The sequence below is a fragment of the Leuciscus leuciscus genome (genome assembly GCF_965113295.1).
Source record: "Leuciscus leuciscus genome assembly, chromosome: 12".
Classification (NCBI taxonomy): domain Eukaryota; kingdom Metazoa; phylum Chordata; class Actinopteri; order Cypriniformes; family Leuciscidae; genus Leuciscus; species Leuciscus leuciscus.
In genome coordinates this window covers 30,913,032-30,933,321 of record NC_138736.1, presented here as the reverse complement: position 1 = coordinate 30,933,321, position 20,290 = coordinate 30,913,032, and the positions used below count along the sequence as shown (strand labels likewise).

General features: G+C 38.5%; 1 protein-coding gene and 1 long non-coding RNA gene across 5 annotated transcripts in view; both read left to right on the top strand.

The window, feature by feature from the left end:
- The window catches only part of ash1l (ash1 (absent, small, or homeotic)-like), a 32,608-nt gene extending 29,902 nt beyond the window's left edge, over positions 1-2,706 (top strand). Inside the window, exons 27-28 of one of the 2 annotated variants that reach the window (XR_014210432.1) lie at positions 138-825; positions 946-2,706. Coding sequence is in view for 1 of the 2 variants with exons in the window: in XM_082185663.1 (XP_082041789.1) it covers positions 138-229 (92 nt within the window). In the remaining variant the exon portion in view is untranslated. Of the gene's footprint in view, positions 1-137 lie in introns of both variants that reach the window. The other variant, XM_082185663.1, reaches the window with a different exon arrangement.
- A 6,328-nt stretch (positions 2,707-9,034) lies between these two features.
- Positions 9,035-17,074, top strand: LOC309511255. 3 transcript variants are annotated; one of them, XR_014210560.1, is made up of 4 exons: positions 9,035-9,140; positions 10,035-10,144; positions 16,352-16,918; positions 16,990-17,074. It is a non-coding gene; the product is annotated as an uncharacterized lncRNA (long non-coding RNA). The 3 variants fall into 3 exon arrangements; XR_014210561.1 differs by lacking the exon at positions 9,035-9,140 and having other exon boundaries at positions 10,081-10,144; positions 16,352-16,413; positions 16,495-16,918; XR_014210562.1 differs by lacking the exons at positions 9,035-9,140; positions 10,035-10,144 and adding an exon at positions 16,075-16,089.
- The last annotated feature ends 3,216 nt before the right edge of the window (positions 17,075-20,290 follow it).

Sequence of the window (20,290 nt, the reverse complement as noted above, 5' to 3'; positions counted from 1 at the left end):
ACATTCATTTTTTCTTTTCTTTTTTTTTACAATTTTTAAACATCATGTGTATTCATAAGCTGTTCTTTTAGCCCCACACTGCAACTAATGTAATGCAAGTTTGATGAAAACTAATTTTTTTTATGTCTCCTTTACAGCGATAGATGTGACATATCTCCTCGAGGAAGGCTCTGGTCGCCGCCTCCGCAGACGGACGCTTGGACTGAGCGAATTTATTTGCAGGAAGTAATGCTGACAGCACTCTCTGCTGAGCACGCTTGCAGAGCAGCAAGAGAATAATGGATACCGAGGAGCAGAGGTGGACTACACCTGAAAAAAAGAGGGAAAATGGAGGTGGGAGGATATTTATATCTTGCAGTTTCTTTCTAAAGGAACTACAAGAGAGACCAGCCCGAGCTTCGTGCACTGAGGACACGCAATTTGCTGCGAGTCGTCAACCTTGATGCGTTTCAAAAGTGCAAGTGTCACACATAGGAAAGTTGAAACTGAAGAAAAGCGCCTTGAAATTCAAACCCAATTGTCATGGATGAACTACGACTTTACTGGTCAAACGTCTCCAGTGACTAAGTTGTTAAGGAAGCGCGTGGTACTAAATTTGGCCCTGCAAGTAGAAAAAATGGGAGACCAGTGCCACCTTGTGGTCTACAGTGGCAATGACTTGAGGCAAAAAATAAAACAGAAATAGGAGCGACATAGGAGGTGCAGTGTAGCGCACACACACTGCCCGTAGACTGAGAAGAGAGAGAGAAAGAAAGGAGAGAGCTGAGAAAGAACGTTGGCTAACTGCACTTTTAACAACACGGACATCATTCGCTCCCCGGAGATGTACGGATAAGACACACTAACATTCACACAGTATTGATGAATGCTGTATGATAAAGCAAAACAAATAAGTATATTAACTTCTTTTTTTGTTTTTTGTTTGTTATACTGCAATTACATTAGGAATGGAGCACGACGGGGGTATCCATATTTGTGAGTTCGGGACTTCGGGACTGGGCTGGAATGTTTCGCTTCTGTTATCGTGGGCATTGTGATTGGTTAGAGTGGGTGCCAGCCCCGCCCCCTTTTAAAAAAAAGTATTTAATTCACCAGCTAAAAAAAACAACAACAAAACAAAATCTAGCAGTGGAGGCGCGCTGGCTTTAAATATATATAACGCCTTAGAATGCCATGATATTGAGCGTTTTTTGTTTATGGTAGTGTGTGAGATTCTTTACGGTGTTTGTGAGCGTGTGTGTGTGTGTGTGTGTGTGTGTGTGTGTGAGCCCATTATGATAATATAAATACGAAAGAGGAAACAACTAAGGGCTTGACAGCAGTTAATAAACAGTTAAATTCATGAATTCACAAGAACTTATTAAATCATGTGATGTCATATTTTTTGTGGTTTGTAGGGCGGGTGGGATGGGGTTGGGGCGAGGTTTTAGTATTGTCATTTTCTTTTAATTTTCTTTTTAATTTTTTTAATGGCCTTTCAGGTTGCCATGGAGAATGTTTATATACAAAATCATGATGAGATTTTTTTTTTTTTTTGCCCTTAAAGCTTCTGCTATGACAGATAAGTATTTCAAACCCCATAGATGGACCGACACGGAGAAAAAAAACAACAATGAAAACTGACAAACAAAAGGAAAGTTGTATAGTGCCAAGCTATGTATATATACAGACAGGAAATGTGAGAAATGTCTCCAAAAGCAATATCTTGATAATGGATTTTGTGTATTGTATTGTACAGGATTCAGCCCTATATGTATTATTATTATTAGTATTGTTATTATTATTACCATTCTTAAACGATTTGTATTGACAGAACTGTCACATGTAACTTTACGAGAAGTGGAGAAAGTGGCAGACATAATTAATAATCGCTACAAATTTCCATAAACGACAAACCGTCTGAAACCTTGTTACCCATAAACATGAATTTAGCGCATTTCGAGAGGGAGGATTGTCTGATGAACTTTGTCGAAGGGGATACTGCAGTGACCCCAGACCTGGCACCCGTCACTGTAATAATTAATATGAACATTATTATAATTATTATTATTATTATTATTACTTTTTGAGGAGAAAAAGATATAATGTTCCTCGTTTTTTTGCTGCAAAGTGTTGAACACTAAAAAAACAAACCAACATAAAAATGTAAAATGATATTTTGGCAGGAAAAGAAGCTGTCAACCCGATATCATGTTCTTAATCTCCTTTTTAATTTTTTGTTCTTCAAATGAGAAAAGATTGTTCTGTTTTTTGTGATAGCGGTCATAAATATAATGCTTGTATTTCTTGTATTTGTGTGTTTTTGTGTGATTTGTTTAGTTCTTTTTAGACAATCACAAAATAAGATGCAAGCATTGTATATGGACAGACTGGCAGGCATTTTGTGATGTTGTGTACAGTTTGTCGAAACTTCTTCCACTCTGGTTCAAAGTTTGTAATTATAAAGTCATGAAGATGCTGTTGGTTTTTACTTTTTTTGTTTTGTTTTATATTCTATTTGTTTTGTTTGTTTGTTTGTTTTTTAATAAAAAGCACTACATTATTGTGAATATACTTGCCTGTTGCTCATACATTTAGCAGAGAATCTGTGATGCAGTTCTTTACTAGGTCATAGCCATTATTACTCCAGGTATACAGACAAATCGTATTTTAATTGTATGGACAGTCAATACATCTTCAAATAAAGTGAATTTTAACTATTGCGTAGCACATTGACATTGTGTACCATCATTTGAACTGCCAAATACATTTGCAAAGAAAACACTAACTTAATAAATACCTTGTATTTTAATGCTGTCTAATTTAATTAATGCCAGACATAACTGATGTTGTCACATATATTGACATTGATGTAGTTACTGATTCTTGATTCTTTAAATCATCACTATAATGTTCTTAACACATGTGTGCCTTGTAATTTGATTTTCTCTTTATTTTATCAGAACTTTGGACTCGTAATTTAAAAAGATTACAACAGACGTTACATTTAGGAAATATTACAACTATGTCCTGACAGAAGAATAATATTAATTTGAAAAATATACCTTTTTTTGAAAGGCTTCATAGCTGTCATATATTTATGAAAACATTTATTAATTCAATTTAGTCTGTAGGTCATCTTTTTCTATAACACCTCCAGAAAAAATGATTCCTTAATACATGTGATATACAATTCGCAAAATATATATTTTTATTTAATTCAATAGATGGAGCCTAAATTATTTCGTTTGTTTTTAAACCTTCCCGCAGTCTCTTTTAAAAAAAAAATTGTTAATATTTAGCCTATAGTAATTTCTTGCATTATGATATCTGGGGTTTATCTGTCAGGGGTGCGTTTCCCAGAAGCATCGTTGGCCAACTGTGATCGCAATTTCCATTGAACTCTATTGGTAACGACCAACTTGCTTTGGGAAACGCACCTCAGAACAGTTTATTTTTGGTCTTCTGACCGCTCCAGATACGTCTCCGCGTCCGCCATCTTGGAACGGTCAGCATGTCCGTCACTCAAGAATCAATGATGCCACACAACATTGCGCAGCTTCTAGTTGCTTTAAGATTTCTCCGAGATTTAAATTCCCGAAGAGATGGGATAACCTTTCACAGGTGATAATGTGTTGGTTTGGGTTCTTATCATAGACTGTAAAAAAAAAAAAAGGTTCTTATATATATTAAATAAGCGCATTTATTTTCATATTTGTTAAAATGTTATAATGTTATTTTTTCCCCCATGTATGTTGATTTATGAAAAGTGAACAGCACGAGTAAGATAGGATGCACAATATATCGAGAGACATGGAGCGGATCAGACATGATTTTGACCACTCTTCACTAAGTTTTGTTTTGTAGAAAGGCTTTCTTTAAAGTGAATTTCGTTTTGTATAAATTGTATCTTAATTTTAATCCATTTTTCATCAGCCTGTATTTAATAAATAAGATAAATAAGATTTAATAAATAATAATAAAAAAATGATAATCTTGCATTGCACGTTAACTGGAGCGCATCTCATCCTAACTTAACGAAACTCATTGTATGCCTCACACAGACATGAGAAATACATCAAATACACAAAGCTTGAAATGTCTTTAAACGAAATAATTCAAAACGAAAAGAAAAAGGCTACTCTCTGATTATGTAATCCATTATGTGCATTTCTCTCTATTGAGAATGAGGAGATGTCGTCACGACACAGCGCCCCGCCCTCAGAGACCGCGTCATCCTCGCCTTTCCGCCATTTTGGGAGGATACACGCCAGCACCGTTCATTGTTTGTATTGATAGTAGAGGAGGTTGTCGCACTATTTTAGAATGCCTGGAAAATACTGCTGTGTAAAAAACTGCTCCAGTGTCTCACACGATTGTCATGGAAACCGTAGGAGCCATGTATTACAGTTTTTTCGTATTTTAAAATTTAAAAGTAAAAAAAAAAAAAAAAATTTTGTTTGGCATTGGTAGTAAGTTTCTCCCTGTAAGGACCCTTTTCTTTTGCCGCATTCTTCTCCATTTATTCTTAATTTTCTCGTAATTTCTATTATAATTCCTCGAGCCGTCTTTCCTGCTCCGCCTCTCTGTATTGCTCTTGCACTGTTGCCCCTGGCAACCCATAGCGTATCCTCCCAAAATGGTGGACGGGCTCAATTCGTCACGTGACAGCAAGCTACCTATGAGTATGTCCTCATTCTCAATAGGCGCGTTCACTATATGGCGATCGTCAACGTCATCTTTGCAGCCGAGTCGACACTGTCAGAAAACACTAGATTATTAATAAAAATCAATGCACGCGTCACATCTTGCTTGTTGCACCCACACATATTATGTCGAAATAACGAGATATTATGTTGAAATAACATTATTAATAATAATAAATATTGTAGAATATTTGATTGAATGCTGAATGTTGCGCTTGTTCAGTTAATAAAATTAAAACTTTAATTGTGATCATTAAAATAATTGAATATTAAATATTTAGTGGCCAAGTTTTGCTCATTTATTTATTTATATATGTAAGGCATTGGTTCCAATCAACTGCCGTAGCCAAGGCCACATCTAGTGTAGGCCTATATATCTATGACTTCGCACTTCTGGGTAAAGATGCGATCAGTCAAATGAAATACAATAAACGTACAAATAAATATTACAAATTAAAAACCGATCGGAAATGTGGTCCAATTTTCGAATACTATTATTTGATGACAACAATACATTTGTAAAACAAAATACAGCCATTTACACCAAGCTGCACCCTTTTTTAAATTTCATCTTTCATTCCGAAAGAGAATAATGAACGGACCCGATGTGCAGATTGTAAATATTAAAAATGATTGAATGATTTGATTGTGTTTTATTGTTATATGAAATGTTAGCATTAGTTCTTTTCTCATTTGATGTCATTATGATGAAGAAACAAGGCAAAAAATGGCAAAAAAACATTTGTGGAAGGCATCCGATGAGTGTCAACCCGGCCAGATCAGCAAGTGCATCAAGGCAACCACGATTAGCCGGTGCACCAGCCAGCAAAGTGATTCAATGGTTCATAGGTGTAGCTCGCAGCCTCATCGCCCTACCCTCCACTCCTAAAGAGTGTATGGCAGTTATTTATATAGGGCAGATAAGAGCTGTGTTTCTCTTCGACGGTAACTGTAAATTCAAGCTGCGATTTTTCAAGTTGGATATACTCGCGCGGGCAAATACAGATGTGTTAAACACGATAATAACACAAATTCTACCTTTATTCGTTAATACAGTCGGTATTTCCCACAGTGATTCTGCTTTGCTATTGGCCCACGTCACGATCACTAAGCGCTGCGATTGGCGGTCACGATTATTAAGTATGAAAATGAAAATTCTGTCAGTAATTACTCACCCTCATGTTGTTCCAACCCCTTCTTTCATCTTCGGAACACAAATGAAGATATTTTTGATTAAATTACTAAATTGGACTATATTAACGATGTGTTTAATGAACTTTTCTGGGCCAGCAAGTTTCAAACAAGTTTAGAAGCCTGAAGAAGTCTCGTTCCGAACACATCGCGATATTTGGCATCAGTTTACGTGTGTCAGATGTTGGTAAGTAGTAAATACGCTGTCCGAATAATGTGTGATATATATAATGTATTTTCTGTTTGTCGATATTAATCAGATTAGCTCACGTTCAGTCACGGCATTATATCTGTCATCTCCACTGAGGCTTTGCGTTTTATTGCTTTCTAATTCAAAACAGGGTGATTAAACACTGCCTGTCACCTGACGTGAGCATAGGCCTAAAGACCTTAAATCAGTTAATCATATTCATATCAGATTAAAAGTAGTACAATTAGTTCCAAAGTTGTATTTGTAGTAGAAGCACAGTACAAACAACATTTACCATGCTTTTACCACATTAACATTAGTTTTACTGTGGTAAGTGTAGTAAAAAGACAGTAATCACAAAACTTACCATGCTTTTACCACACTATTGGTAGTTTTAATGTGATACTTATTGTAAATGCACATTAACCACAACGCTTACCATGCTTTTACCACAGGAATGATGTAAAACAACATAATGATATTTTATTTTCTCTTTTTTCAGCTGAAAAGACCAAAAGGACCTTTCGGACTATTATTGTTTGAGGACAAGTAAACGGAGGAGACGGACAGCTGCAAAGGCAAATATTCGCAATGGTATATACATGTGTTGGTTCGAACCCTAAATCAAACATTTGATCAAGCATTTGTTGTTTCTTAAACCTTTTCTCACAAACGATACTCGTTTTTTTTATAAATTCGTACGATACTCGTACATATTTGTATACTCGTACACACACTGTCAGAAAGTTGATATTAATTGCATTGTATTGATTACAATTAGTGATGCACCGATGTGAAAATTGAGGCCGATACCGATAACCGATATTAATATTGCTGTTATGGCCGATACCGATATTTGCCGATGTCGATATCTCTGTATAGAAAACAAATTTTAATGATTATCAAATAAAGAGCTATTTTCCAAAACACTTTTTTTTTCTTTTTTTTTTTTTACTTTAGAAATGACTGATATTGGGCACCTTTACCTGTGTGCAAAATATGTCACATACGACACACATGCATTATACTGCATTGCATATACAGTAATGTGTGCTGGTCAACTTGTCTAAAATTAAGAAACCCTTAGAAAACAGTAAAAAAAAACACACAAAAAACAGGAACATTGTGTAAAATGAAGATAGGCTACTTTATTTATTATTCCAATATCCAAATATGATACAAAAAATACCACAGGGAAAAGGGCTTCTATTTGTGACGTGCTGTCTTTGCGTTTGAACATTGCACATTTTAAACAGGACACTCATTAACTGAATAAATGTTAGCCAATACAAACATATTTATAGAAAACAGTTGACAATGAATAGACAGGAGTCCAATAATAGCATAACGAATCATTCTAAAAATAATAACAACAAGTAGCCTAGGCTATAAGACGAATCCGACATGGGCTGTGTTAATAGTAAAACGTCCGTCATTTAACGAATTTTAAAAACACGGATGGATAATACAAAATACTTTCTGATATTTTGACAGAAAAAAAACAAGCAAGAACAAAATTTAAACTTAGCCCGTCAATTTTTCATTTTACAATTATCTTCTCTCTCTGTGTGTGCGCGCGTCCATGTTTGTGAGAGAGAGAGCTCGCGCAGCACTGATACAACGGTAGCCTACTTTTTAATCCATAAGTAACGAACGCGCTAGTTTTCATACAAAATAAATATGTAACATAATTAGGTAGGCTACTTTAGTTATTATTAATACAATAACGTAACACATGAAGGCTATACGTTTCTCAACACTGAGAATGAATCAATAAACGCCTGTTTCTCCACTCGCGCTTATCAGTAATCCACAAATCACACGTGCTGTCACTTTTGAGAAAAATCTAATTCGAACGGGTATCAAATATCAAGCAATATATTCAAATATCTACGAGTCAAAAAACGATCAGTCAAAAATGTGTCATGAAGAGGAAAAAAACATAAGTCGCACTGGACTGCGTTAACAATGTTACGGACGGGACAGTTGACGTGAGCGCTCTGAAAGCGCCACTAAGACTGCTTTAAAACTTTCACAGAGACCTCAAACAGAAAGCACAAAAAGCCTGTCTTTAAATTTAATTTCGTTTTGTATTAATTGTATCTTAATTTTGATAAATGTTTCATCAACCAATTGCCTGGATTGAATTAAATAAGAAGTAAATATAGTAGAAAATATTTAATCAGGACACGGAGGCGAGGGCGCGTGAACCTGGAGCGCGTCTCATAAATGAACCGAAATCTACCTGCCTCACAGACCCGAGACATATATAGAAAGCTTGAAATGTCTATTTTTAAACAGAACAATTCAAAACGAAAGAAAACAGACTGTTCTCTGCTTATGTCATCTGTATGAAATGTGTATTTATCTCAGGCACATTCACTACTGCTAAGATCGAGTCAGCATCGTCAACTTCATCTTCAACTTCACACGTCAAATATCGGCCTGTTCACATCGGCCATATTTTGACATCGGAACGATACCGATGTGTAAAAAAATGACCATATCGGCCGATATTATATCGGCGGCCGATATATCGTGCACCACTAATTACAATTATTACAAATTGGTCCCCGTCTGTTTATGTTCCAGTGATACATGATGTCTCTCCACACCTCATAACCTACCTCTGTTTGCAGGGGTGGAAAAGCTTATCTTACTTGTCACATGACATCAGATACTCGATTATTTTGTCATAATCAGATCAGTTACACTGCTGATAACTGTCCCGTTTGCATGTAAATCATTTTCACATGATTATTGCTTGCTATTAAAGACGTACTTTTATTCATAGAAATGCCCCCACATATCAGTGAACTTTTAATATAAAAATGCTTTTAAAATTTAATTATTCAACACTCTTTACAGAAAAAAATATCCTACAGTTATACATAAACTGACTATTTGCAAGTAATGTATTAAAATTACCTTCCTTTCCGTCTTGCAGGATTACTTGGTCCTTTTTTTTTTTTTAAAGCTCTACAATATCAAACTCAACAGCTCTTTTAAGAGCCAACCCTCACAAGAGCTACTAGTGAGTCGCAGCGAATCTTGCCGGGATCAGCCCTTCCCAGGTAAAGTTTCTAGAATATTGAAATCGGTATTTACTCATCAAATCCTCTCTCCTTAATCGCCGCCGCTAGAGTTCTTACGAGATCAAGAAAATATGATCATATAACAGCGATTTTATCATCACTGCATTGGTTACCTATAAAGTTCCGTATTAATTATAAGGTATTGCTACTGACTTATAAAGCTCTAAACGGCTTAGCTCCAGTCTATTTAACGGATCTTCTATCGCCCTATAATCCATCGCGCTCTTTAAGATCACTAAATTCATTAGCTTTTGGTCATACCTAGGATATCCAGAACCACCAAAGGAGGGAGAGCATTTTCACATTTGGCTCCAAAACTCTGGAATAGTCTTCCTGATACTGTTCGTTGCTCAGACTCGCTCTCCCAGTTTAAAACTAGATTAAAGTCGCATCTCTTCAGCCAGGCATTCATATAATCCTACAGTTCAAACTACAATCCGGCCTGTAGCTCATAAATGCCAGAGGAGAACTGGCCCCCGACTGAGCCTGGGTTCTCCCAAGGTTTTTTTTCTCCATTAGGTCACCTGATGGAGTTTTAGGACACCATTAGGTCACTTGATGGAGTTTTTCGGTTCCTTGCCACTGTTGCCTTTGGCTTGCTCAGTTGGGGATATTTTGGGGATATTTAATTTAATTTTATCAATCAATAAATTCCTCTTGAAACAAACATTGTTGTATTATTTTAATTTAATACTGTGAAGCTGCTTTGATACAATCTGTATTGTGAAAAGCGCTATACAAATAAACTTGACTTGACTTGACTTGACTTGAATCGTATGGTAAATTAACTTATTTATAACTGTCTTAATTTATGTTTCAAGAACAATAGTAATTGCACATAGAGTAAGTCGAGACTTTCTTGTTTTACAGCAGAGAAGGAAGACCAGTCCTTATATAAACGCAAGCTAATCGAAGTCCTTTGTTTCGGGTGAGGAAGGAACATCTGGTGCCCAAAGAAGACAGAAAGCTGCGCGAGTCCATTGGTATGTCTTGTATTGAAACAATGCTGTAATATGTAGTACATAATTTGATGTTGACAATTTTACATTGTACAGGTTATCACTTGGTTTTTGACCAAGTGAAGCTCTTGAAACAAGTGACAGGAGAGTATGTAACTTGTCTGGAAAGTATCAGAGTCGCATTTGGCACGCGTGCCTTAGGTTGCCGACCCCTGGTCTAGCCTATAGTCTATGGTACCAATCACGTTAGTGAAGCCTGAGTAACATATACTGTAATCGGCATGGTCATGAATGCATGATCTTCATAAAAATTTATGATAGCCTAAAAAAAAACTGCAAAAAAAAAAAAACTGCTTTACAACATTGGGTCTTAAAGTATGTAGCTTTTCTACTAAAACGAATCCTTTTTTTATTGCCTGTGTGTGAAGGGGTTGTAATATCACATTAAAATGATCCACTTTTCGGGTTTTGCTATTACCTCTGAAAGCAAGTATTCTTATGTTTATGTGAAGGTGCCGGGTCGGATTTACCGCGAAATCCAGTGACGTCATCACCTGCATGCGCGGAGCGCTCCCGAGCCTCTCGCCTCGTCTAGCCTACTGATTTTGCACTCAACAGCGACGACACTGCAACTTATGACATGGACTTATGACTTATGCAACTTATGACATGTCTGATAACACTAAGAAACGACCTGCTCCCAGCACAACACAGACTCCAACACAAACTCCACATATTGATAAAAAAACAATAAAACGTTTTTTTCTTTCTGCTGAAGCTCGTATTAAAGGCCAGACGTGAATCGGATGAACTTCGGGTGAAAAAACACGGATCAACATCGGCAGGGCGTTTGAATCATGGAGAGACCTATCTACAAACCTAGAATGTACATTTCCTGAAGAAAATGTGAAGTAGTGCTTGCAGTGGCAAAATTCGGCACGGTTGATAGGGTTCCATTCTTATCATGGTACGAGCATGGAGCATTAGTTCAACGTCAAGCTGATAAAAGTAGCCTATTATTGTAACGTTGCAGTGGGAGTTTACCTGAGTTTCTAGCATGTTGTGGGATGCTCTCTCTGGTGTGTTGCGTGACGCGTCTCAGTCTGGCCGGTATCCACAGTGCTCGCTCATAAATTCGAGCACGCGCAAGAGCACGCGCTTGTCAACTTATTGGTTGCAATCTGAAACATCACCGCTAGAGGCCGCTGAAAACTACATACAGCTCCTTTAAAGCAGCACTCAGTAGCTTCGGGATTTCTTCGCTGTATTCTCGCTTTTTGCTCGCAGGTTTCTCTCTAGAGCTCCCCCCACAGCTTCGGAATAGATATTTGACAACACTGTTGTAAAAACTCGTTGGTGATTCTCAGACACCAGAGGCTATAGATCAACGACATCAAAGCAGATGGGACATTCTTTCAAACGTCTTCTTCATTCGGGTTCGGACAGCGTGAGGGAGCGCAATAATGACAGCATTTTAGCAGATTTCTTTTGGCCGTAAAGCAATTGTTTACATCGCGAGACCTGATATCACGCGAGACTTCCTGACGCGGCCCGCCGGCTCAAAGTTGCAAGTGCGTATTTTCCGCTCACGGGCACCAGGGGGGTGCGAAACGACCACCATTCAACCCGAAATAAGTAATATAACCATTCCAATGACTCCGAAGCTGTTCAGTTAAGGTAAAAAAAGTTACTTAGTTCACCTTTAAGTGGCTTGGAAATGCCACAAAAAAACCTAAAACTGTTTTTTTAAACCTAAAAGCGCCAGGTAAACTCCGAATGACACGACAGACAGCACTTTCCATCAAGTTCTCCGCATCTCCAATAGTGTAAAGGAAAGAGCCACTCGCAAATAATCTTAAGGCAATGCAAACAGTTTGTGCTGTAGTTAAAGCCCGACTCCGACAAGTCGAAAATAAGTGTGCGTTTCCAACAAATTAATCATGTAAACGACAATCTCACCAGTCACGAGAAAAAATATATATCTCAGAAAGTGCACTATTGTAACGCAAAATCTCAGTTCTTCGTACCTCAGGGCCCGTTCTTCGTACGTCGCTAACTCAGTTAGCTGGATTTGATTATTGGCGATTTGGCATGATCTGGGATTGTTTGGTTCTTCGACGCTCATCCTGGACTTGCTGTCATAGCAACAGGTGCGCAAGCTTATTTCATGTTAACAGGATTAGATCCCGGCTTCATAAGCGCTGGACTTCCCGTATCAGCTCCGCTTATGAAGCCGCAGTCTAATCCTGTTAACATGAAATAAGCCTGCTCCCGAGCAGGTTTAAGCTTGCGCACCTGGGGCCCGTTCTTCGTACGTCTCTAACTCAGTTAGCTGGATTTGATTATTGGCGATTTGGCATGATCTGGAATTGTTTGGTTCTTCGACGCTCATCCTGGACTTGCTGTCATAGCAACAGGTGCGCAAGCTTATTTCATTATTTCAAGCTTATTTCATAAGCGGAGCTGATACTGTACCAGCCATTTGGATTATAGACATACTTAATTGAATGCAGCAACAAATTATTTACAGTGTAGCAAGATGATTTAAAACTCATTTACCTGTAATTAAGGTGTTGCTGTTACTGGTCCCTAGGGTTGGGTATTGGTTGGGTTTTATCCGATACCAGTACCTACTCGGTATTTTTCAAACGGTTCCGGTGCTTAAACCGGTACTTAAGAAAACGAAACTGCACACACTTTTTCAAAAAAATTATATCTGTGTGTGTTTTCTGAAAAAGATTTTCTGATTAAATAAAAAATTGTGCTGATGTAGCCGAAAACACTTAAGTTAAGATAAAAATGTTGTCTTCTAATATTATTTATATATATTATATATCAATTATATTACATATTATATATTATAGACTTTTACAAAACAGAGACATATCTGACACTGAGCAGAAATATTTAACACACAAAGTATAGCCTCATATAAATATACTTGATATACTTCATACTTGATATGCAAGATTTGCAGTTGGCATTAAAATACTAGACTTACCCGAAGAGGAACACTGCAGCTGAACTTGAACTTTAGTCAAGAATGTCAGAGGTTTTGGGTTCTAATCCGCATTCGTATTTTTTATTTTTATTTTTATTTTTTATCCGATTATGCTCATCAGTGGTTGTATATCAAGCAGGGACACTTTGTGTGCATTATATGTTGTGATTTCACCAGAACGAATAGATATGAGGCGCCGTCTAGGGCTTAAATCGAACTTAATTCACGCACACATAAAACGCTTGCATACATATATACTAAGTAGTCACACATACATGTATACTGCTGAATGCTCCAACTATATGAAATGCACAACGTCACATCTAAAGTCGCTCACGCACACACACACATAAACTCGCGCACATACTCATCTGAGACGCGAGCACACACACACACACACACACACAAACTCGCGCACATGCTCATCTGAGACGCGAGCACACACACACACACACACACACACACACATATACATCTGAGACGCGGGCACGCACACACAAACTCTCCAAGCACATAACGTTACTCTTATATAGACGGCGCCTCATAAATAGATCGATCTCTGCAACGTATTGAAACGCGCGTCCGAGTGTGGTGTGCGTGAGCCACAAGAGAAAATAATTTTCAGCGCTTGATCGTCTCTTATTTTACAAACGAACGAAATGAATGCTCTGGTTAGCTGGAGATGTTTTGTTATTGGATCATTCGTGCCGCGAGATGTTTTATAGGGGGCGGTGAAAAAAGTCAGGCACCGAAATCAGGCACCGAAAGTTTCGTTCTTATTCGGTCTGGTTACTACCGTTTACGTCGGAACCGGTTCCCTATTGGAACCGGGTTTCGGTACCCAACCCTACTGGTCCCTGGCCTACTGGTCTAAAGGCTTATTTATACTTCTGCGTCGAACTTACGCCGTAGCTACGTCGTAGGCTGTGCTTAGCGCGCGTACCCTTTGGCGTACCCTGATGCGCACCTCTCCAAAAATGTAACAAAGCGTCAATTCTACGTGGACGCAAGCGCTGTGATTGGTCTGCTAGAACCCCTCCCTCGGGTTTCACATGGTCCCTCTGCATGAGTAATTGCGCGTCAACGCGGACAACGACGCAGAAGTATAAATTAAAACCAACGCGTTGCCTACAGCGTGGAGGCTCCGGCGTAGGTCCGACGCAGAAGTATAAACAGGCCTTAAGGAAGAGCTGCCCCCAGGGATGCCCTCCACAATGGGTCGGTTCTCATTTAGCCCAAGGGCCAGCTCTTCTGCCGGGGTATAACGTGGGGGTGCAGGACCACCACCTGTTTTTTTCTGCTCCGCCTTTTTCTTGGTTGCAGATAACCATAAACAGACAAACACATCATTTAAAATGTCTTTGCTAAAAGATACTAATCAGTAGAAGTAGAAAAGATTACCAGTTTGAAGAATATTCTTGTACTTCACTTTTACTTGTTCCCATGTTCTAGTGGGTCCTGAGGTGGCTCTGACATTAAGCAATTATGAAATTATAAAAATACAAGAACTGTAATAAGTGATATAACCATAACATGGAACACTTACGCATTTAATTTGTCTGTTACTTTTTGCCAGCCCTCTCTCCTGGCTTTTGCACACTTTGATTCCCAGTGTTCCCTGGCGTTTTAATTATATTTTTCAAACTCTGCATACCCTTCCAGTAAAAATTCCTGCTCTGCTGCGTTGAAAAACTGAGCGCACTCTTTGGCCATGGTGAGCAGCCAATAGCAGCGTTGCTGATCAATGTTTCTACTATCGATACATATCCCCTTTTAAACCAGCGCGTGAACGCGCAATTATCTCACTAACTCAATCCAGCTATACTAATCATATCCGGCAGGTGTGTTCGAAGAACCAAATTAGTCAGATCATGATTAGCACGATGATATCATCTTGGATGTCTCGTTTGATCTCATTCTCAGATGTTTTAAGCAACGTACGAAGAACGGGCCCCAGTTGCTATGACAGCAAGTCCAGGATGAGCGTTTTTTGAGAATTTCTTAAAAAGGTGATATCATCGGCCTAATCATGATCTGACTAATTCGTTTCTTCGAACACACCTGCCAGTTATGATTAGTAGAGCTGGATTGAGTTATCTGAGATAACTGTGCGTTCATGCGCTGGTTTAAAAGGGGATATGTATCGATAGTAGAAACATTGATCAGCAACGCTGCTATTGGCTGCTCACCATGGCCAAAGAGCGCGCACAGTTTTTCTCCGCAGCAGAGCAAGAGTTATTGAAGGTTATGCAGAATATGAAACCTTAATTAAAACGCCAGGGAACACCTCAAAGTGTGCAAAAGCCAGGAGAGAGGGCTGGCAAAAAGTAGCAGACAAATTAAATGCGTAAGTGTTCCATGTTATGGTTATATCACTTATTACAGTGTATATTCTTGTATTTTAATAATTTCATAATTGCTTAATGTCAGAGCCACCTCAGGACCCACTAGAACAGTGTTCTTCAACCCTGCTCCTGAAGGACCCCCAACACTGCACGTTTTCTTTGTCTCCCTAATCAAACACACCTGATTCAACTCATCAGCTCATTAACCCATGTGATAATGAGTTGATGAATTGAATCCGGTGTGTTTGATTAGGGAGACAAAGAAAACGTGCAGTGTTGGGGGTCCTCCAGGAGCAGGGTTGAAGAACACAGTAAAAGTGAAGTACAAGAATATTCTTCAAAATGGTAATCTTTTCTACTTCTACTGTTCTTTGTCTCTTTTACAAAAGAAAAGCACCGTTAAATGTGTTTTTCTGTTTATAACAGCAACCAAGAAAAAGGCTGAGCTGAAAAAAAAAAACAGGTGGTGGTCCTGTTCCCTCACATTATTCCACATTATACCCCAGCAGTAGAGCTGGCCCTAGGGTTAAATGTGAACCGACCCATTGTGGAGGGCATCCCTGGGGGCAGCTCTTCCTCAGACCAACAGCCAGGAACCAGTAGCAGCAACACCTTCATTACTGGTAAATGAGCTTTAAATTATCTTGGTACACTGTAAAATATATCTTCTTTTTTTTTCCGCATTAAATTAAGTAGGCCTATATAATCCAAATGGCTGGTACAGTAATTTCAGCTGTTAAATATTGAGTAGTGATCAATTGCTTTGACTTGTGAAGGTGAAAACTGCTGAACTTAATGTAAGAATATTTTGCCATGAGTTACTGATCACATTTGTTCATATAGTGTAGTTCATTGTAATGCCATTGTGTTTCCTCTTTTGTGCAGTTTTACATAATACACCAACACTTGTACCTGTTCCCAAGAAAGTAGTGGCTGAAATATGTGCAGTAAGTGGACTTTTTCTAACTTTACATCAAAAGGGAAGAAAGTGCAACACTTTGTAATGCCCATTTGTTTCCATTGCACAGGACAGTGAAGAAACCCTCTCAGATGACTGTCCTTTGGAGGAAGTACTTGTAAGTGCATAAATAACTTTACTTAATTTATAGTAACTTGTGTACATATTATTTCTGACTGCAATATGAGTTGCAGGAGGAAAGGCCTACTGCACAAAGTGATACAGAGGTGGGCAGTGTAGTAACCTACTTGTACTTTTTATTTTTGTTGCATGAGGCTTGTGTTGACAGTTCTTTTTTATTTTATTTTATTTTTTTATTCTTTTTATCCAAACATGGCACAGGGTGATATCCGTATATAAACGGAATCTACAACAGAAAATTGAGTATTTTGACCTGAAAAAAAACGAAAAATGAAGGGGAGAAATAGAACTTGACACCTTAAAGAAGAAAAAACTGGCACTAGAGATTGAGTTGCTTCAAAAGGAACTTCAGAGTAAGTGCTAAATACACTATTTCACACACAGTACTATTGCTGACCTTGGATAACAATATATCTTATTGCAGGCAAAAGATGACCATCATTGGCTTTTCTTGACAAAGAATAATTGAAATAAAACTCAAGGAACTAAGCATGTTGTCTTGTCTTCTATTCATTTAATGAAGGTTTTTGTTTAAAAAAAATAAAAAAATAAAAATGGTGTTCCACAATTCTGTCCCGTGCAGCTCTGCCACTTGGTTGGTCCAAGTGCACTGGCTGGAGGTCATCATCAGGCTGCACCTCCACCACAGGGGTCCTCTCCTTTCTGATGGTGGCAATATTGTGGAGTATGGCACATGCAACAATAATGTCACAGGCCCTGTCAGGTGCAACCCGCAGACACTGAAATCTTTCCTTTAGTTGCCCAAAGGTCATTTCAATGCGTGCCCTTGTCCTGGCTAGAGCTGCATTGAAACGGGTTTGTAGTCCGGGGTTTGGGTCAGGGAATGGCGTCATGAAATACTGCCTGCAGGTATAGCCCCTGTCACCAAGCAGGATCCCGTCGTAAGCACCTGGAAAAATGCAGTTTTGTTAGGCTCAGAATAAATGTATGTAATACAGTGAGCTTGATATTAAATATTTCCTTACCACGTTCAAATAATGTGCATAAATGTGACTCTCTGAAAATCCTGGAGTCATGCACAGAACCAGGCCATTTTGCTTCCACATTTGTGATGTAGGACATGGAGTCACACACCATCTAAGATATTTTTAATCAGTCAACTGCATACTTTTTGATTACATTACTTTTTGTATTATTTGATATATTCTGGACTCGCTTCTCCAAGGTAAATGGTGAATTGTTTGATGTCAGGCTGCATGCTCAGAAAGCGGCAGTGGATTGTGCAGCGTGAGACCACCTTCAGCAACAGGTTCTTGTCGTAAAAACGGACAAGACATGGCTGCGAAAGACTTCCCGTATCACCTCCGCTTATAAAGCCGGGATCTAATCCTGTTACATGAAATAAGCCTGCTCCCGAGCAGGTTTAAGCTTGCGCACCTGCTGCTATGACAGCAAGTCCAGGATGAGCGTCGAAGAACCAAACAATCCAAGATCATGCCAAATCTCCAACAATCAAATCCAGCTAACTGAGTTAGCGACGTACGAAGAACGGGCCCCTGGGGCCTGTTTCAGAAAGGAGGTTCAACTGAGTTGACTTACCCTGAGATGGGAAACTCTGAGTTTTCGGTTACAGAACAGCTGAAATTAGTTAGTTCAATCAACTCTGAGTTGACTGACTCTGAGTTAAGCGCGTGCACCACCACTATAAAAAGCCATCATCAATGGAGTGCAGATATTATGAGTCACCATGGTAACAGCGCCAGACAAAAAGAGGTCTGCATATTTCTCACCAGCTTCTGCAAGCGTACGAAGACATATTATTATTTTTTTAAATATCGGCTGCAGCAGCGAAGGACAGAGAGTTAGCTAGGGAGAAAATAGTTGCTCGAGTCAATGCGTATGTTTACATTTTAATTAGTTATACAGTGTTGGGTGTAATTAATTACCAAGTCATCTAAATACTGTCATTTAATTAAAGGGATTACTCTTAATTCTTCTGTAATTTGAAGTAAAATCTGATGTAATTGCATTAGACTATAGAACAATTCTGTATATTTAACATACATTTTTAAAAGGTTTATTTTTTATGTAACCTTCTCCCTCTACACACTTTGGTCAATTCAAGAAAAATCCATGCAATTGTATATTGTTTATTTGAAAGCATTAAAAGTGCAGTTTCTTGTCTCTCCTTGTATTGTTCAAGTGGTTGAGGTTGATATGGGATTTGTTAATAAGTAGACTTTCTAAAGATAGTCATTATTACATGAATCTAATTACACGGTTGAAGATGTCATTTGTAGTTAGTAATTAATAACTATTTTAGAGTAACTTACCCAACTGTTATAATATCAGAGGTGAAACTGGAAGAACAGTATGTTATTCAACCTAATTTTAATTTTCATGGGTGCAATCCTGCAGGTATTAAAAGAACATGGCAGCAGCTGAAAATTAAATATAAGAACATAATTCAATCAGGTAAGGTTTGAGCATATCATGGGTGTAGGCTACCTGAATTTACAAATATTTGACATATTAAATAACTAAATAGCATCCCAGTGTCTAGCAGTGCAGCAGCATTTTTGGCTGGGGGAATTCCTGGAGGGACTTCAGAGCCAGTCACTCCCGAAGATCCAAGGGCCTTCATAAAATGTAAGAGGTTTACATATGTGTTATTTCTTATAGGCTATTTTTGATATTTAGGGGCCAAGCACAGAATGTGCGTAGGCACCTATTGTATCTGTTAGCGTACCAAAAATAATTCTTCTTTTTCTTCCGCTCTGGGAGTCTATGGCAGCCCATAGATCCGCTTGCGGGAAAGTTGTGCAATTTGGCACACTGATAGAGGACAGACTGAACAGTCACCATAGCAAATTTGGAGTCTCCAACTCATTCCCTCTAGCGCCACCAGCTGTCCAAATTTGCACTCATGTTTATGCTAATAACTTTTGAACCACAAGGGCTAGAAACAAAGTTCCTGTTTCCTCTGATTCCCTAGCTCAAGACGATTCAATTGCATCCTATGACGTCATTTTCCGTCATGGAAAGTTTTCCGCCATTTAGAATTTTCCGAAAAACCTACTTTTTCGAACTCCTCCTAGGCCGTTGCTCCGATTTTCACTAAAATTGAACCAGATCATCTACAGACCATGCAGACAAAAAGTTATGGAATTCAAGTTGATTCGCTTAGCAATTTTCGAAAAAACCCACCAACAAATTTTACGTAGCGCTTGCGAAAACAGACGTAAGGCTGTATCTCCGCAACGCTTTATTGGATTCAGACCAAACTTGGTACATGTCATCCCAACCATGGCCTGAGGCAACATGCTGCGTTTCGGCGCAGCGCCACCTACTGGTCCGGAGATATGAAAAATGGCTATTTTTGCTTATAACTTCTGAATAGTTTGCCCAAAAATCATATAATTGGTCTCGTTAGATTCAGGCCAACATGCTGAGTCGACTGATATCCAATTTTACCATATCGGCCATTTTGGCTGTCGGCCATTTTGAATTTTGTGCTAAAATGCTGTATTTTAAGAACGCATGAATGGATTGTTACGAAACATGGTATGGGTCATCAGCACGATGCCCTGAAGGAGCGTGAGAAGTTTCGAAAACAGCGCCACCTTGTGGTCAAAAGTTATAACAACATTTCCAAAAAGGCTAATAACCTTTGAATAAATCTGCCTATTGAAATGCCACTGGTCTTAATAGATTCCCTGGGTCACGCTGAGAACATAGATACCAAGTTTGCCATATTTGGCCGA